The 15932-nt window shown below is 60.3% G+C and overlaps 2 protein-coding genes across 3 annotated transcripts; both read right to left on the bottom strand.

The window, feature by feature from the left end:
- Positions 1 to 472: 472 nt before the first annotated feature.
- PABPN1L (PABPN1 like, cytoplasmic) lies at positions 473 to 3969 on the bottom strand. Its single transcript, XM_043437179.1, has 7 exons — positions 3238 to 3969; positions 2744 to 2882; positions 2362 to 2414; positions 1717 to 1823; positions 1522 to 1609; positions 956 to 1098; positions 473 to 855 (listed from the first exon to the last, which is right to left on the bottom strand). The coding sequence occupies exons 1-7, from the start codon at positions 3484 to 3486 to the stop codon at positions 816 to 818; spliced, it is 819 nt and encodes a 272-aa protein (XP_043293114.1). The 5' UTR covers positions 3487 to 3969; the 3' UTR covers positions 473 to 815.
- A 1851-nt stretch (positions 3970 to 5820) lies between these two features.
- LOC122420494 (protein CBFA2T3-like) lies at positions 5821 to 15720 on the bottom strand. 2 transcript variants are annotated; one of them, XM_043435624.1, is made up of 5 exons: positions 14445 to 15720; positions 13680 to 13866; positions 13152 to 13220; positions 12714 to 12904; positions 5821 to 11488 (listed from the first exon to the last, which is right to left on the bottom strand). In XM_043435624.1, the coding sequence occupies exons 1-5, from the start codon at positions 14526 to 14528 to the stop codon at positions 11189 to 11191; spliced, it is 831 nt and encodes a 276-aa protein (XP_043291559.1). In that variant the 5' UTR covers positions 14529 to 15720; the 3' UTR covers positions 5821 to 11188. The 2 variants fall into 2 exon arrangements, with proteins under 2 accessions (XP_043291559.1, XP_043291558.1); XM_043435623.1 differs by having other exon boundaries at positions 13668 to 13866; positions 14445 to 15707.
- Positions 15721 to 15932: the final 212 nt, after the last annotated feature.

The raw sequence follows: 15932 nt of genomic DNA, 5'->3' as shown, positions 1-15932 counted from the left end.
GAGTAGCTGATAACTGAAAGGTTACAAGGCAAAGAGGGTTTCTTTAGAGAAGCCCAGGGAGAGGTTTTTTAGTTATTTAAGGCCGTGACCGAGTGTGTCTGCAGCCCAGACCCACAGCTTCCTTCCTCAGCTCTGAGCTGAGCGTAATCAGTGCACAAGGAGGCGGGGGGGGCGGGGGGGGGGCGGGGCGGTGCAGGGCACAGGCAGGGGGCCGGCATGGAAACCTCTGCGCTCAGGTCTCACCAGGGCCGGGCCTGCACCCTCCCTCTGTCACTCGTCATGGGCCGAGCATGTGTCCCGGAGGCCACAGGACCTGGGGTGAAGACACAGCAACAGCTTGTCCCTACGGTGTGAGGGGGCTGCCCATTGGCTGTTAGCGTGCGTCTCAGATTGAGTCACCCAGCAACTGCTTTCTCTGCACCTGAGGAAACAGCGTCCAAGTGAGGCGAATAAAGGGGACACTGTTGCCATGTGCCTCTAAAAAATATTCAAGTTTAATAATTTATACTTTACCAATAAGACACTATTTCTACTTTTCTATAAAAGGCGTTAGTGGAACATCCCTGAGTAAGTCGAGCCGGCGCTGACCCCGTGGTGCCCAGACCTCACCTGCCCACAGCTTCGTCCCATGCCCTCCACAGCCCTGACTGGCGTCCGCGCCAGACCCACCCTGTGCTCCGCTCCGTGCACGGTGGCCTCGGTGGGGTCCAGCAGTCCTCCAGCGGAATGAAGGGGGAGGGGAAGTTATTCTTAGGAGCACCAATGTTGATTCCTGACCAAGTGGCAAACCCCACTCTCAAAATCCCGTCCTCGCTTCAATACGGAGAAAACCACGGTGAGAATCTTCCGCGTCCCCTGCGGGAAGGAGAATGGGAGGTGAGCGGCCTCCAGAGCTCCGCCCACCGGGCCCCGCCCCCGCCCCAATAGGATCCCGCCCTCCCAGGGCCCCGCCCACCGGCTCCGCCCTCGTGGTCTGAAACGGGCCCCGCCTTGGAGGCCGCTGTGGGGGAAGGATCCCACTCTGGCGCCTGGGTGTCCTCGAAGGCCTCCGCGGTCCGTGGAACTGATCCCTGGTAAATTGGTCCTTTTGGGCAGCACCTGGAAACAAAGGCCAAGTCCGCCTGAGATCTTTGTTCTCATATCCTCCTCCCCACCCCTAGCCGAGACGAAGACTAAAGCTGCCTTCCGGGGTTTCCCTGCTGAAGGCTCTTAAGCAGGTGAACACAGGCCCCAGTACCCACCAGGCCCTGGTGGCCCCAGGGCATGCGGCTGCCTGAGGCATCAGACCCTAGCCTGGTCCCAGTCATCTCAAGATCCCCACTTAGACCACAACAGTCCAGCCACAGCTTCAGTCAAGCCAGCATCTCCCCCTGCAGGTGGAGTCTGGGTCAGGAAGGAAGCCTCAGTCCAGCAGACGTGCCCAAACACCAGAGACTGGCAAAGGGCCATGCTGGGGCAGCTGTGTGTCCTTGCCACTTGCCCCACCCCACCCCCACCCCCTCGTCTTGCAGTGACACACACCTTGATGACCCGGCCTCGAAAGATGCTCTTGTCCAGCTCCACAGCGGCCTGGGCCGAGCTCTCGGTGGCAAACTCTATGTAGGCATAGCTGGGATGGAGCAGGGGCCAGTGAGGGCAATGCTTACCCAGGCATAGCTGTCCTCCCCGGGCACCGGACCCTTCCTCGAGGTCACCTCCCCAAGGCCCCACACTGACCCCTTGGGGTGTCCAGAGAACTTGTCGCACAGGATGGTGACCCGGTGGATCTCCCCGCAGTGGTTGAAATAGGCCTCCAGCTCCTGGGCCGTGCCCCCATAGTCCACCTGCCAGGCACGGGCCACGGTGGGGGGCCTTGTGCACCAGCCTCCCCCTCCCAGGGGCTCCTGCAGCACGTTTTCTTGGTAGAGAGGGGTTGATTGGGCCCCGGTGTGGGGGGTAGTAGCTTGGGCCTCTGTCCCCCACCCCTTTTGGAGGAGGGGACTGGCTACCCAGAGGAACGTTCCCCAAGTTCACTGGCCTAGGCAGGGGTTGTGGCTTTTCTGAGTGGAATTTGTTGCCAGTGATCTGCTCACCCGGAGACTGCACATAGAAACCCTGAATCCCAGGCTACAGTGGGTCTGACCACAAAGAGTCCGTACTCCGTCTTGGGGATGCCCCCTCATTGGACCCCCAACCCAGGCCACAGTGGGTCTGACCACAGAGGGTCTCCGCTTGGAGATGCCCCTTCATCAGACGCCCCTCCTGTTTCTCCTTTTCAGGCCTGTGTGGCTTTGGAGTCTGCCCCTGAAACACGGCCCTTCGCCCTTCCTTTAATCCTCTCAGCCAGGAGGGGGCTGCAGTTGCCCTCCTCCCCTCACTCACATTGCCCACATAGACGGATCTGTGGTCAGCCGCTGCCTTCTCCAGGGGGCTGTCTGTGGAGAGAGGGGCTTCAGGACCAGGGGCTTGTCCTGGGCAGGGGGCTCCCGGCAGCTGCTAAGGGCAGGCACCCCACCTGGGTGGCTCAGTCCTCACTCCTCCGGGAAGAGGTACACCCGCATCTCTCGGGGACTCTTGGGGAAGACCACCCGTCGGGGCTTATCCAGAAGGCCCCACTGCCAGGCTGGACCTCATGGAAACCCCAGCCTCTCCCTGGGAGTTTGCAGTCATCCCAATTTACCAGGAAAGGGGGCTTAGAGCCATGCAACTGAGGACTCAGGCCCGCGGCCCAGGACAGTGGTTGGCCTGGTCCGCTGGCTCCTACCTGTCTCGGGACTCAGTAACTGCCTGGCCAGCAGGGCCCCAGCAGCTTCCTCTCCTTCATCCAGTTCCTGCACCATGGGCGGCTCCGGCCCCTGGGCCTGCTCCATGGCCCACAGCTTCAGTTTGATGGCCTCTAGCTCCTGCCAGCACATGGCCCAGGCTGAGCCTCGAGGTGGGACGGCCCCTAGGCTTCCCTGGAGCGAGGACAGAGGGGATGGGCCTGCCGGTCCTCAGGTCATGCTGGGGGCTCCCCGGAGGGGTGAGGGAAGCGGTGAGGACCCTGGCCTGCAGGAAGCCCCTTTTATCCACCCCAACACACAGAGGCCTCTCCAGCCTGTGTGTGGCGGGTGTCCATCCCTACACCCTCCTCCAGGCGGGGGACAGTGGCCCTCTGACCCCTGGAGGCAGAGCTACAGCAGTCTATCCCCTGGCCCCAGGTTCTCCCGGTTCCCAAGATCCCGCTGGCTTCCCCCAGGCGTTCCACTCAGTGGTTACCTGGTCAGGCACTGGGCACTCAGCCAGGCCCTCCCTCTCCAAGAGAGACAGCAGGAAGCCGGCATCTTCCTCATCGTCTTCCTCAGCTTCCCCCGTCTCCTCCTCCTCCCCGCCAGCCCCTGGACCCAGACGGGTCTTCTCGGCCGGGCTCCAGGCCCCCCAGCCCTGGGCCTCGGGGTCTGAGGAAGCCCTCTGGAGCCAGGCCTCAGTAGGGGGAGGGAAGAGGGCGCGGCTGAGGAAGGGCCACATGGCGGCAGGGGTAAGGGGCAGGCCAGGCTTCCGGGCTCACTCCACGCCAGCACCTGCCTGCGCCCTCCTGGGTTTTAAGCCCGCCCTCCCAGGCCAGGTGTTCCCACTAGAGGCTTCAGCAGTCTCCTGCCTGGGGCCAAGCCTCCACTCTGGCTTCTGGGCCCTGAGGGATCAGAGGCCAGACCCCCCACCCTGGGCCCTTCTTCCTTGCGGGGCGGCCCCTCCGGGACACTCAAGATGGAGAGGGTGCAGCTGAGGTGGGGCTCAGAGGTCTACTCCCCCACAGCTCAGCCTCACCTGTCAGGATGCAGGAGTGGTCCACGGGGTTGTCTATGGGGTTGTTGTCACACGCCTTGCTATGTCATGCCTCCAGTGGTCAACCACCGTTAGGATGACACCGGCACGAGCAAGTTACCTGAGTATGCAGAAGCGAAAGTGGGGCATGGGGGTCAGAGCAGGCTTCCTGGAGGAGGTGGCGTTTGAGCCAGCCTTCACAGATTGGGTCAGGCAGAGCTGAGGCGAGCGTGGCCTGGGTGGAGGGAACAGCTTGAACAAAGGTCTGGAGGTGGGGGTTGGGTACCACGGGGTCAGAGGTCTTGCAGAGTGGGGTACTGGGCCAGAGGAGAGACGTCCCTCCTCTTGACCCCCATGGATTCCCCACGGACCCTCCCCCTTCAACCCTAGCTCTTAGGTTGGAACCCTTGAGGAAACCGCAGGCCTGTGCAGATCAGGCCTGGATACCGGGGGCTTGATGGCAGCTTGTCAAATCTTGGCCTCTTCCCGTCATTCTCCTCAAGGGCGGCTGCAGGCCTGTGTCCCTGGGTGCCTTGGTTTCCGGTCTCCCCTCCCAGAGAGCAGCAGCTGCTCTGGCCTTTTTGCTCCCTGGTATGGCATCCTCCTGAGTGTTTGCTCACCCAGCACGTATCGCACCCTCCAGGCTGTAGCTGGTAGGTGCCCGTTGGACCTCTCGGGGTCTCTTTCCCGGGATGGAGCTGGGTGATGGGAGAGCTGAAGCCTGTGGACCTTGGGGGCCAGAGGTGGGAGGACGAGGCATGTGCTGTAGGGCCCGCAGTGGCTGCCTTTTTCCTCTTGGCTCTGTTCTCACCTCTGGAGAAGCTGAACTAAGCCTGCATTGTCCCCCCTCCTCCCCCCGGGCCCTGGAGGGAAAGGAGCGGGCCTGAGCTGGCTGTCAGCCTATAGGCATGGCCTCCTAGCTCCCAGCCCTCCTGCCTGCGACAGCTCTTCTCCCCTTGGCTGCACATGACTTCATGCACTTGCATGTCTGAGGCCCCCGGGGCACTATTGCCAGTGTGCTGCTGCTTCCAGGAAGCCCTCCTGATTGCTCCCTCTTGTGGCCACAGTGCCCAGGCCTCTGTTGGTCCTGTGTAAGGCACATGTCCCCAGGTTTCCCCCACCCCAGCTGGCCAGAGTGCCTCAAGGGCAGCACGGAGGACATGGCCCCAGCCCAAGGCTGGTGGATGAGGACAGAAGTGCGGCTGCCGCAGGTCTCTCGTAGCTCAGGGCAGTCAGCTCCCCTCACTTGCGGGCCAAGACTCCATGAAGGGGCTCTGGCCCGGGCACCTCCCTCTACCTCCACATGGGTGAGGGACAGCATGGCGGCTGTGTCCAAGCCAAGGGCTGGCTGGACTCTGGCCTGGCCCGGCAGGCTCCTCTGAGCTCAGACCTCTGCAATGGAAAATTGCTGTCATCCCCTCTGTGCCGGCACTGCTGACACACCAGGCCCGCTGGGGCTCCCGCCAGCCGCCTGGCGTGGGGACAGGCTCGCCCCCACGCTGGCCTTTCCAATGACGCCGTTCAGAATACACCATGTTCCAGGCTGGGCTGGAGTATTAATAACAGCCTCCTCCCAGGACCGCCCCCAATCCCAGAGCCCTAGCCCGGGACACCCACTCTGGGCAGGACCTGCCCTGTGAGCCGGGATACTATGGCAGGGACACCCCGGCTCTTTGGGGTCAAGGTGTCCCTTCCCTCGGCGTCCACCCTCAGAGCTTGTGGATGGTGCCTACATGGCCACAGGGAGGGGTGCTTGGGCCCTTGAAGCCTTGAAGTCAAGGTCGTCCCAACCAACTAGAGGACACACCTTCGAGCATTCACCGCCCCCCTACCACCACCCCCGTGCCCCTTGGCCAGAACTCAGGAGGCAAGTTATCTGCCCCGTCCCGCTGACACTCCTACCCTGCATCACATGTTCATCCACCCTCATGGGGCAGGGTCTTGTCCCTCTTGCCTGGCCCTGAGAAGGCCCCCACACAAATCTGTGTGAAGTGGGCGTAGACGGAGTCGCCGGACACTCAAGGAGACGTGGAGCCAGTGTTGGCGAATGGCAGCTTTATTCCATGACACAGAACCCACGGGGCCTCGAACAGAGAGATGGGGGGTGTGGGAGGGTGGCTGCCAGGACCCCGCCCAGCACGGAGGAAGACAGCCCGGCCCTTTTGGGAGAATTAAAACATAGCGTGAGATAAAAAGAAGAGATCGTGGACAGTCAGTTTGTCCCCACCAAGCTGTGTGTGGCTGTGCCCGGCCTGGCTCCCACTGCCGGAGCCCCTCACCCACAGAGGCCGGCCTGGTTGGGCCCCTAGCCCTACCTTCAGACGTTTAAGTTTGGGCTCCCATTGAGCCCGCTATGTTGTGTAACTGCTGTAGGGGGTCTCTGGTGAGGTGCCCCAGGGGCCGACTTAATTGAAATGAAAAGAACAGGAAGCAGGCAGACAGAGTTTTCTGAACACTTCGGACCATATGGGTTGCTCCAGACACTCGGCTCCCCAGCCCTCCTCCGTGTGGGCTGTCCAGGCCCCTCAACTCCGCCGCCTCCTCCTGGGCCAGCAGGACGAATCTGGTTGGGGGAGGGAGGACTGGAAGATACCTGTGGGCCGTGGGGGCCTGGAGGCAGTTGTGCGGCCGCAGGGGCCAGGGAAAGATGAGGTGGGGGCTGCACTAGGCCTCCAGGGTCCTGGGAATGCCGGCCTCATCAGCCTGGGTTGGGGCTCCTTCTCTGCTCTCCAGCTCTGAGGGGCTCACTCCCAGCTCTGGGACCCCCAGATGGAAGACAGGCGAGGAGGGAAGGTAGAGCCAACAATGAGTACCCGGAGAAGGGGCTCTGGGAGCCCTGGTGTCTGGTGCCAGCCAGCTTGGGGCTCTGTCTCCTCCCTTCCTGGGAACACCTCTGGGCAGTGACCCCTGGTGACAAGGAATGCAGCAGGCATCGCGCCGGACCCCCTCAATCCACCCTCAGCGGTGTCCAAGTCTTGCCAGGGAATGTGCCTCCCTGACGGATGGCCCTGGTCACAGGGCCCCTGAGCAGCTGTGTGGGCCGCCTCCAGCACCTCTCCTGGTCCAATGCCACCACACTTGCCAGGCGGGCTCAGACTGGCCAGAGCTGTTGCTACAGTGTCGGTCCAATCTGCCTACAATGCCTGTAGCGGAACCTGGTCTGTCCCTGGAACAGGCCTGGATTCATGGGAGGGGCACTGGGAGGGGATGGCCAAGGTGGCTTTGGGTCACTGAGGGTGTTGGTGCTACACTGGGTCCTGGCTGGGGATGGGCTGAGGCATGGTTGTGTGGGTTAGATGGAGACACATGCATGGCATGCAGACGGGCGGATGGTAGAAGGATGAATGGGGGACTAGGTGACAGAGTAATGGACAGACGGACAGATGGATGGACGGATGAGTGAGAGACTGGATGGCCAGAGAGGTGACCAGATTGATCAGAAGGATGAACTGATAAAAGAATCAATAGATAATTTACAGATAGCCTGAAGAGATGGGCAAAACAATGGGCAGACACATGTGCTATAGAACTGGGTCAGGCAAGGTGGGTGGACTCTGGTGTCCTTTTGAGGATGTATTTGGAAGAACTGGCGAACAGGAGGGAGTCAGGGCCGGTCCTGACCTCTCTCCACAGTGTCATTGGGATGAAACCAGGAGGAAGGCCCCTCTCCCGGCCCCTTCCCAGAAGGCCGGCTCCTCCGTCCTACAGCCCGTACCCTCCTGGCCCTGAGGCTTTCTCCAGCTCTCTCTGCCCTGTAGTACCCAAGGCTTTCCTTTGGTCCTGGTGGGCCATAGGGATAGGAAGCCTCCTAATTCTGACAGGGTCTGGGATGTGCCAGCCTGTCCACACAGGGAATGGGGGGCACTGGTCTTTGCCAACAGAATACCCCCAGACACTACGTGGGGACAGTGACACATCCTAGGAGAACAGCCAGAGAGCACAGTGGGTGGGCAAGGTCAAAGGGCCTCACACCAGGGGCTTTCCACGGGAGTCAGGGGGCCCGGGCCAGCATCTGCCACCCTGGTCTTTCCATCCTCCCTGGTGTGGCCTGGTGGGCTGGCAGCTGTGGCTGCCGCCCACCTCTCTCTGCCCTCCTATCCTTACTTTGGCCTCAGAATGGGGGTAAAGCTGCTGTTTCGGCCTGACTTGCGGGGAGGGAGGCTCTGCCAGCAGCCACATCTAACAGAGCTTTGGGGTCACCAGCGTGTCGAACCTGGGCCTCCTGGGAGGGGATCCCCACACATGCACCAACCGCCAGAGAGCCCAGGGGCAGGACAGCCTCGGGGCAGAGAGAAGAGGTGGGACCCCTTCTGTCCAGATGTCCTCTTTGCTTAAGAAAGGCAGCTGCTGCAGATGCAAACTGCAGGAAAACACAGACCCCCAGTCCCCTTCCCACCAGGGCTACTCATTCTGAGTTTGCCTCTTCAAGCAGGGCCTGAATGCAGTGACTAACAGAAACAGGCTCCCAGGGCACGGAGGAGGCCTGCCTCGTGTGACCCGGCCCGCACCTTTGGGATCTGCTGACATGGCGCCCACGGGGACGCCCCCTCCCTCCCACTCTGGGCCTCAGCCTTCGACTGTGCTGCCCACCCGGCCACCACCCTCTGACCCTGTGGACACTCTCTGCCAGCAGGGGCTCTGTCTGTCGGTCTGTGGCCGGCCCCTCACTTGAGGCTTCTGCAGGCCCAGCCAGCGGCAGGTCTTGGTGAATGAGATACAGGTGTGGAGGGTCACACCAGGAAGACAGCTTTTCCCAGGGGGCTTGCAGCGACCTCTTCCCAACAACTGGGGTGGGAGGGACTGCCCCACCTCAGACCCTCAGCCTGTGGTCTGGCCCTGCAGGCTGGTCTGGACTGACGCCACCAGCTGGCCAATATGCTACCACCCCTGGTGTGCCCGCCTGTCCTTGAAGAGGAGCAGAGGCCAGCCAAGCCCACCCGCGGGGCTGCAGTAGTCCTGACATCAGGGCCTTGAACCACTCCCCCCACCCCAGACCCTGGGCTGCCCTGGGCACCACCCACGCCCGCCTACCAGCAACCTCATAGGAACAGAGGCCAAGGGGAGGTGGGCCTACATCATAGCATGTGCAAAACTGCCATTCCAACAGGTTCAGCGCTTATAAGAGAGCAGACTGCACGTGTGACAGGTGCCTCATGAAAGCTTGAATCCCACGTGGCCCCTGCTCTTCTGAAACCCACAGAAGTGAGCCTCTGAGAGGCTGGCAGCCCTGCGCAGCCCACAGGCTTTCTGGAGGGTGAGAGGTCTAGCTGGGCGGTCAGAGTTAGGACTCCTGCCAGGTGGGGTTTGAACAGCACCTCGTCTGTGGTGACCGGATGGAGTCCTTCCTCTCAGTACTCAAAGGATAAGTTCTCACAACTCTGGAAAGTAACAATGATCAACACACACATTGCTGCCTGGAGGACCACAGTTCGGATTTCTCTGAAAACCTAGTTCCTATGCTTTACATACCTCCATGGTTTCTCTTAATTTTTTATTTGGCAAACATCTCTTCTTTATTATCATCATCATGAATATCATCATTTGGACCTCTGCAAGGACTATATACATTCACATTATCATATACCATTGACTTCTTGCCTCTCGGCAGGCCCCTGGGCTCTGGGTTTCAGTAGCTGGTCACTATTGCACTCCAGTCCTGGAACTTCTTACAGCCATGCAGTAAAACCCCGATCAGAGACTGTGTCTGCTGTTTGTTCTCCCACTGAGTACAGATCAGAATTTCCTTATTCCTTTATTTCCTCCTTGAGATCGCTGGGGGAGCGAGTGGGATGGGGGTCAGAGTGAGGCGTGGGGTGGGGACTTCAGAGAGACCATCCCCTGAGGAAGAGCTGGACAAAAATGCAGGGTTATATACAGCTGGTCAAGTCTCCAGAAGGTGCAGGGAGGGCAAATTGCTTTTCTTTGTGGGTTTTTTTTTTTTTCCTTTTTCTGCAAAAGTGTGACGACAGGAGAGGGGCTGCAGGAAACACGGGGGCTGGGACGGAGAGACGAGCTGGGCGGCAGGCTCGTGTAGCGGGCGGCAGAGGTAGAGGAGGACGAGGAGAAGCAGCAGCGGAAGGCGTGGTGGCTGTCTCCTCGTGCTCAGAAAAGCAGTCGAGAATCAACCCGAAAGATTGTCACAGTTTTGTCTCGGAATTATATTCTCTCTCGGAAGGACACATTAGCACTTTTTTCACAAGTGGAAAGGATGAAATGTGATGGAAATTCACAGAGGGTGTGAGGACGGACAAGATACCCTTCCTGCGTGTGTGCAGATGCATGCTGGGTGTGTCCCAGCGCACATGCACACACACACTTGCACACACGTGTGGGTGCCGAGGGCCTCACTGCCCACCCCACCCGGCCCCAGGGGAGGCGCTGCCATGGAGTTGAAAAGAAAGAAGTTGCTTCCTGTTGGACAAAACACTCCAAACCCCAATACCCCATCGCCCCCCAAACAGAATCAAAGCAAGAGAAAAGACGGACATTGGAACAAGCCCAGGCGTGGAGGAAAACAGTGAAAAACATCCTTTGGCAGTGACAACAAAATTTTGGATTTTGACTTCTTGTGTATGTTTTTTGGATTTCCTTTGGAGCAGAGGTGTGTCCGGCGTCCTTGGCTAGCTAGCTGGCAAGGTAGTTTACAGGTATGCTTCCTTTCAGTTCAGTTCATTTCCGTCGCTCAGTCGTGTCCGACTCTTTGCGACCCCATGGACTGCAGCATGCTTCCTTTACCTTTTTTTTTCTTTTTTTTAAAAAACTTTTTGGATTTCTACTTAAAGCCAAAGAATTTGACATTAAAGGAGAAAAAATTCTGAAAATGAAAAATTACGACTTGAGTCTGACATCTTTCTCACCAGCCTCACCGCATTGGCCACACACCCCTAGGGCGGTTTCCATGAACTGGCGGCTCAGATCTCCGGCTATGAAAGAACAGTTTTCCTTTTGCCTTTTGAATCAGGCAAGGGGAGAAAACCTCAGTTTTCTTTGTCCATTTCTGAGTAGCTCTCTTGCCACAAAGTCCCCCAAAATTCTTCAATGAAAATATAAGCCACCAAACAATTCTATTTTTTCATCGAAGAGAAAGTATGTGAAAGTCATAAAGAGAGAAAAACAAGACAGAGAGCAAGACAGGGAGGGAGAGGTGGGTGTGGACGAGCCGGTCACCTCTGGCCGGCGTCCGCCCGCTGCCTCAAGTTCAGCGGGTGGTTTCTGAGGATTCGGAAGAGGTCGAGGCGTGATCGTCAGGTAGCTGAGGAAGTCGTGTGGATGCAGTCTTGTTGGTTCTGTTTTCTTTTGGAGAGAAGCAGTAGCAGCGGTGACTCCCATGGTCGGCTCCCAGGGCTGGGTGCGCGTCCTGCGGGCCGGGCGGGGCTGGGCAGTTCGATGGGCATCAGGTCCTGGCGGGTCAGCGGGGCGCTGCGTCCAGGGGGCCGGGTGGGCCAGGAGAGCCAGGGCGGGAAGGCCCAGTGGAGCCCGCCTCGCTGGGGCTGGCAGCGGCCGGGGGCAGGCAGGGGCCCAGGCCTGTGGCAGTGTCGGACTGTCCGGGCACAGGCTCGGCTACGGCAGCCGCGGGGCCCTGCAGGCTCTGTCCGCACACATGGTGGTGCTTCTCCCAGTCCTTGTGCTGGCAGAAGGAGCCGCAGTAGCGGGCCGCGTTGCAGCCGCTGCATGTCTCGCTGGCTTTGCGCCCACAATTCCAGCAGCTCTGGAGGTGAGGGGGAACGATCAGGGTGGCCCAGATTCACCCCCTGTTTCCCCTGAGCACCCACCCAGCTGCAGACCAGGCACACACTCCAAACACACCGGCTCAAACCCAGCCACAGCATCACAGAGCAAGAAAAGAAGAAAACTCAACACTCCCAGGCTCGCAGGTGACCCTCTGCAGATATGGCCCCTTGCCTGGGCCACTCTGGCGGGACAGGCTCCCACCACCCCAGCCCACCCCAGGTTCATGGTGTGCCATGGCCCCTTCCCTCTCTTTCAGGAATCCCTCCTGGCACTGCCAAGGCTTTGATACCAGAATGTCACAGCCTGGGCAGAGTAAAGGGGTGGTGAGTGCCCACAGCTGCTGAAGTCCTTTCCCTACCTCTGGGCCTCTGCTCCTTTTTTGTGGAATAAGCAATTGACCCCAGCCACCCACGTGAGCAGAAGGTGGGCAGGGATTCTACCTTCCAAAGGCCGGAGGCAGCAGCGTGGGCTGTGGGGTGGGGAAGCCAAGCCTCCCTGGCAGGAAGGCCCACCCGCCCAGGTAGCCTCCCCCGCATGCGCGTCCATGGCCTGAAGCTGCACAGGCCATCATCCTGCGTCCCCTCTCCCTTGGTCCCTCAGACCGTCAGGTCTGTCTGCTCCAGCTGAGAGTGCAGTGGAAAAGAGATGCACATGGGCATCACCTGACCGGGAGTCATCTCCTCATTCCCTCCCAGGGCCGGCCCAGCACAGACAGGCCCAGGGGATTTTGGAGAAGTGCCCTCCTTAAAGACAGTCCAGGGGCCCCTGGAGAGGGCTGCACCCTCCTCTTCACCTCTCTGCCTTCTGAGCCATTCTCAGACAAGGAGAGAATGTATGTGGTCACCCAGGTTTCCCACCTGCCCCACCAGATCGGTCCAGCTCCCAGACACACAGGCACCAGCATGGTGACTTGCACACCCTTCTGCTTTCAGGGGTCAGAGAGGTCATGGGCTTTGGTGTCAGCCAGCCTGGGTTTGAACAACAGTCCCACCACTTCCTGGGGAGTGACCTGGGGTGAGCCAGCCACTCTCTGGAGGCCTCAGTTTCCACATCTGTACAATCAGGACACCCACAGGATCCAGCTCACCAGGGCACGTGGGGTCAAGAGGCCCCGGGCGGGGCTGCACAAGGTCACGTGGCTGGGAGGTGGTAGAGCCAGGGTTGCGTCCTGGACTGGGGGGAGGGGAGGGGGGCGGCCCTACCTCGCTGGAGTCCTCCTGCTGGTTGACCACAGTGAGGGCGTCCTCGGAGGCCTGCCGCCGCGCCTCGGCCAGGGCCCGCTCCATCTTGGCCCGCTCTGTGCTGATGAGCTCGTGGGCCTTGCGCTCAGCGTCAGACACGGCTTTCTGCAGCTCTGACATTGCCTGCCGCTTCACCTCGTTCACCGCCTCCTCTGAAAAGGACACCTCGGGCTGTTCATCTAGTGGGCCAGTCCAGCTGGATCTCCCCTGCCCACAACCCCGGAGCGGGCAGCCAGGCATGGTTGTGGGGAAATCTCCAAAGCCTGCCCTCTACTGTGTGCAGAGTGCCACGCCCTGGAGGGTGGAGAGTGGGTCAGCAGGCCTGGGAAGGCCCTGCTGGGCCCCTCCAGCATATGGGGAGGGTGGGAGAGTCTGGGGCCCCAGGCCATCCCCACTCACCCGCCTTTCTCCAGATCTCCTCGGGCATGTAGCCAGACAGGGTCCGAGGCATGAACTCCCGGTGGACGTCTGAAACACAGGGACACCAGCGTCACACACAAGATGGGGCCTCGCCTGGTTGGGCCTTGGGGGCAGGGCGTGGGAGTGACCTTGGGGGTTCCTGAGGTACACATGGGGGAAACCCTGTCTCTGCAGCTGGTGGAGGGGGGAACAGGGCAATGTCATGAAGGAAGACTGTCAGGGGCAATGGGCCTTGGATTTGACTGGGAGCTGGGACGAGATGGCCTCTCTCAGGTTCCACAGTCATCAAGCCCCCGGGGGCCTCCCAGTGCCGAGCCCTTGTCCCATCGGAACCAAGAACTGGGCATCCCCGCAGGTCAGGCAGTGTCAGTGCAGCAGAAGACCCTTCTTTTCCAGGTGGGGTGGTTTGGGTGTTATTTCCCTGCAGGGCCATGATCAGTGATGGCCTGGCCCCTGGTCCCCCTGCATCGGCCCCACACGTGCCCCCCAGCGCACCTAGCTGAGCACCTTCTGTGCCTGTGGAGCTGCTGAGGGGCCGGGCGGTCGGCCCAGGGCCCTTCTTGCTGTCCTCTGCCGCGTCGCTGCAGCGCCGGATCCAGTGGTTGAGCTCCTCACGGTCAGCCTCCTGGCAGCGGCGCAGCACGGTCAGCGACCGCCGCGTCTTCTCGGCCATGTCCATGATGCAGTTTAGGAGCTGTGGGCACCCAGGGTGGGTGAGTCGCACGCAGAGGAGGACAGCTAGGACACTGTCCCACACTCCAGCCCGGTCCACCCGACTGTGTAGCCTACCCACAGCTCTTGAGGCATTGGCTGGAAAACCCATTTCTGCTGCTGCGAAAGATCCCTGAGCACCTGCGCAAGGACTGGGGAGGCACCCAGGGCTCCCACTGGTGGGGAGACTGTCCAGGACCCAGAGCTGGAGCTCTCCTTGCAGTCCTGGAGTTGTGGTCTGCCCCGTGGAGCAGAGGGGTCAGTGCTGCTCTGGGGACCACCCTTCTCTTGGGCTCCCCTCCCCAAAAGGACACGGGGTGGGCATGACCTGAAAATGGTGTTGAAGGGGTCCAACCCTCATGGCCAAGGGACCTTCCTCAGGGAGACAGTCCATGGCGGCCCAGGGAGGGAGTGTTCTGAGGGTTGGCCAGGAGTGCAGAAGCAGAGGCTTGGGCACAGGGCTGAGGGAGGGCACAGCGGCCGGCCCCCGCAGCCTCTGCAGGTTGGGCAGGGCGCCTGGGAGTGGCTGCGGCACCCCGTGGCCTGAGCCTGGACACTCACGTTATTGAGGTGCTTCCACTCTTCCGCCCACTCGCGCTCCGTGAGCCTGTGGTCAATCACTTCCTCAGGCCGGGATCCGTGCATTGCTGCGGAGGGAGCGTAAGCTCAGGCCCCGCCCCTGCCAATCAAGCCACGCCCCTGCTCACATCCCCACCCAGGCCCCGCCCACAGGCTGTGCCCGCCTAGGGTAAGTGGGGAGGTGAGGAAGAGAACCCAAGGCTCTGACCCTCTCTTTGCCCACCGCCCTGGATGGAGTGGGTCAGGAACAGGCCTCTCCTCTACTCATGCTTGAGAGGAAGAAACCAGTGTCCCCATCCCTTGCTTTGACTACTCCTTCTCCTCCCCCAAATTCAGCCACTCTCTCTTTCTGCCCCCTGCTGCCAGAGAAATGGCAGTGGACCTCACTTAAGGGGCTTCTCCACTGCTCAGGGTCTCCTTGTGGCTGCCTGGCTTCAACTCACACTGTACTGCTTTTCCTGAGCTAGCTGAACTCCTATGCACCCTCCAAAGCCCAGGTGACAGGCTCCTTCCTCCTCAGCAGCCTTGTGCTCCCAGATTCCCTTAAGCCCTGTATATCTCTGGTTGCTTAGTAATCACAGGTGCTTCCTTGCTTATTCTCAATCACCCAGCAGACTGTGTCAGTCCACAGGGCAGGGCTGGCAAGGCCTGTTCCCCTCCGTGGGCTGAGCTCCTGGGCTGAGCTCCCGCTTGGTAAGAGGGGTGCATGGCTTAATCTGCTGGGTCTCAAATAAGCAGCTCCAAGTGTGGTCTACTGGGAAACAGTGAGGCTTGAAAAGGTCAAAAGCCCTGGCACTCATTCCCCATGGGGCCTGGGCCCCTTGTCTTACCTGTGGCCTCAGTTTCCCCGCCTCCCTGCCTCCCTAGTGGGAGGGGAGAGCCCCTGGTGTGGATGGAGGAGGGCTCTGTACTTAGTGCTTTACCCATTCACCCCTGCTTCATCCTCTAGGGGAGGGGGTCATGCCGTTATTTCCACTTTACAGATGAGGAAACTGAGGCTGGTTAAGGGGACATGTTGACCAAGGTCAAGCAAGGTCAACTGGTGCTGGGGCTGTGCTCTTAGCCACTGGCTGGTACAGCTCCAGGGACTGAAACAATGGGATGCCCCCACCCCCTAAACAGAAACAAAACAACCATGAGCCGAGAAATTCATGCCAGAGGGGCAGCATCTGGCGTTCTCATAGCTTCTCCTCTTATACTGCTTGAAATACCGAACACGATCACCCTCACTGTGACCCAGCATGTTCCATGCTTCCTGGGCTGGGGTCTACTTAGGCCTTTCTTGGTCCCCAAACCTGAAACACCTCCTCAAATTGCAGCCAAGGTGGGAGGTGGTAGCCACAGCCCGCTGTCCACCCACCGCCCTGCCCTGCTGCTCGTGGAGCTGGGGCCCGCGCCAACGCCCCAACCAAAATAGTGGCTGAGATCTGCCTGACAGCTGGCGTTTATTTTTGCGTTAGCAGAAGCGGA

The sequence above is a fragment of the Cervus canadensis genome, chromosome 18, assembly GCF_019320065.1.
Source record: "Cervus canadensis isolate Bull #8, Minnesota chromosome 18, ASM1932006v1, whole genome shotgun sequence".
Taxonomy (NCBI): Eukaryota; Metazoa; Chordata; class Mammalia; order Artiodactyla; family Cervidae; genus Cervus; species Cervus canadensis.
The sequence above is the reverse complement of the archived record's forward strand: the minus strand, read 5'-3'. Positions and strand labels throughout refer to the sequence as shown.

Bases quoted from the DNA above. Each gene is read 5' to 3' on its own strand.
- PABPN1L (XM_043437179.1), bottom strand. From the start codon at position 3,486: ATGTGGCCCTTCCTCAGCCGCGCCCTCTTCCCTCCCCCTACTGAGGCC. The intron at 1,824-2,361 runs GTGAGTGAGGGG...CGTGCCTGGCAG, and splicing joins GATCCGTCTATGTGGGCAAT to GTGGACTATGGGGGCACGGC. The intron at 856-955 runs GTGGGCGGGGCC...TCCTTCCCGCAG, and splicing joins AGACCACGAGGGCGGAGCCG to GGGACGCGGAAGATTCTCAC.
- LOC122420494 (XM_043435623.1), bottom strand. From the start codon at position 14,528: ATGCACGGATCCCGGCCTGAGGAAGTGATTGACCACAGGCTCACGGAG. The intron at 13,221-13,667 runs GTGCGCTGGGGG...CCTGTGTTTCAG, and splicing joins CACAGAAGGTGCTCAGCTAG to ACGTCCACCGGGAGTTCATG. The intron at 11,489-12,713 runs GTAGGGCCGCCC...CCTCACCTCCAG, and splicing joins AGCAGGAGGACTCCAGCGAG to AGCTGCTGGAATTGTGGGCG.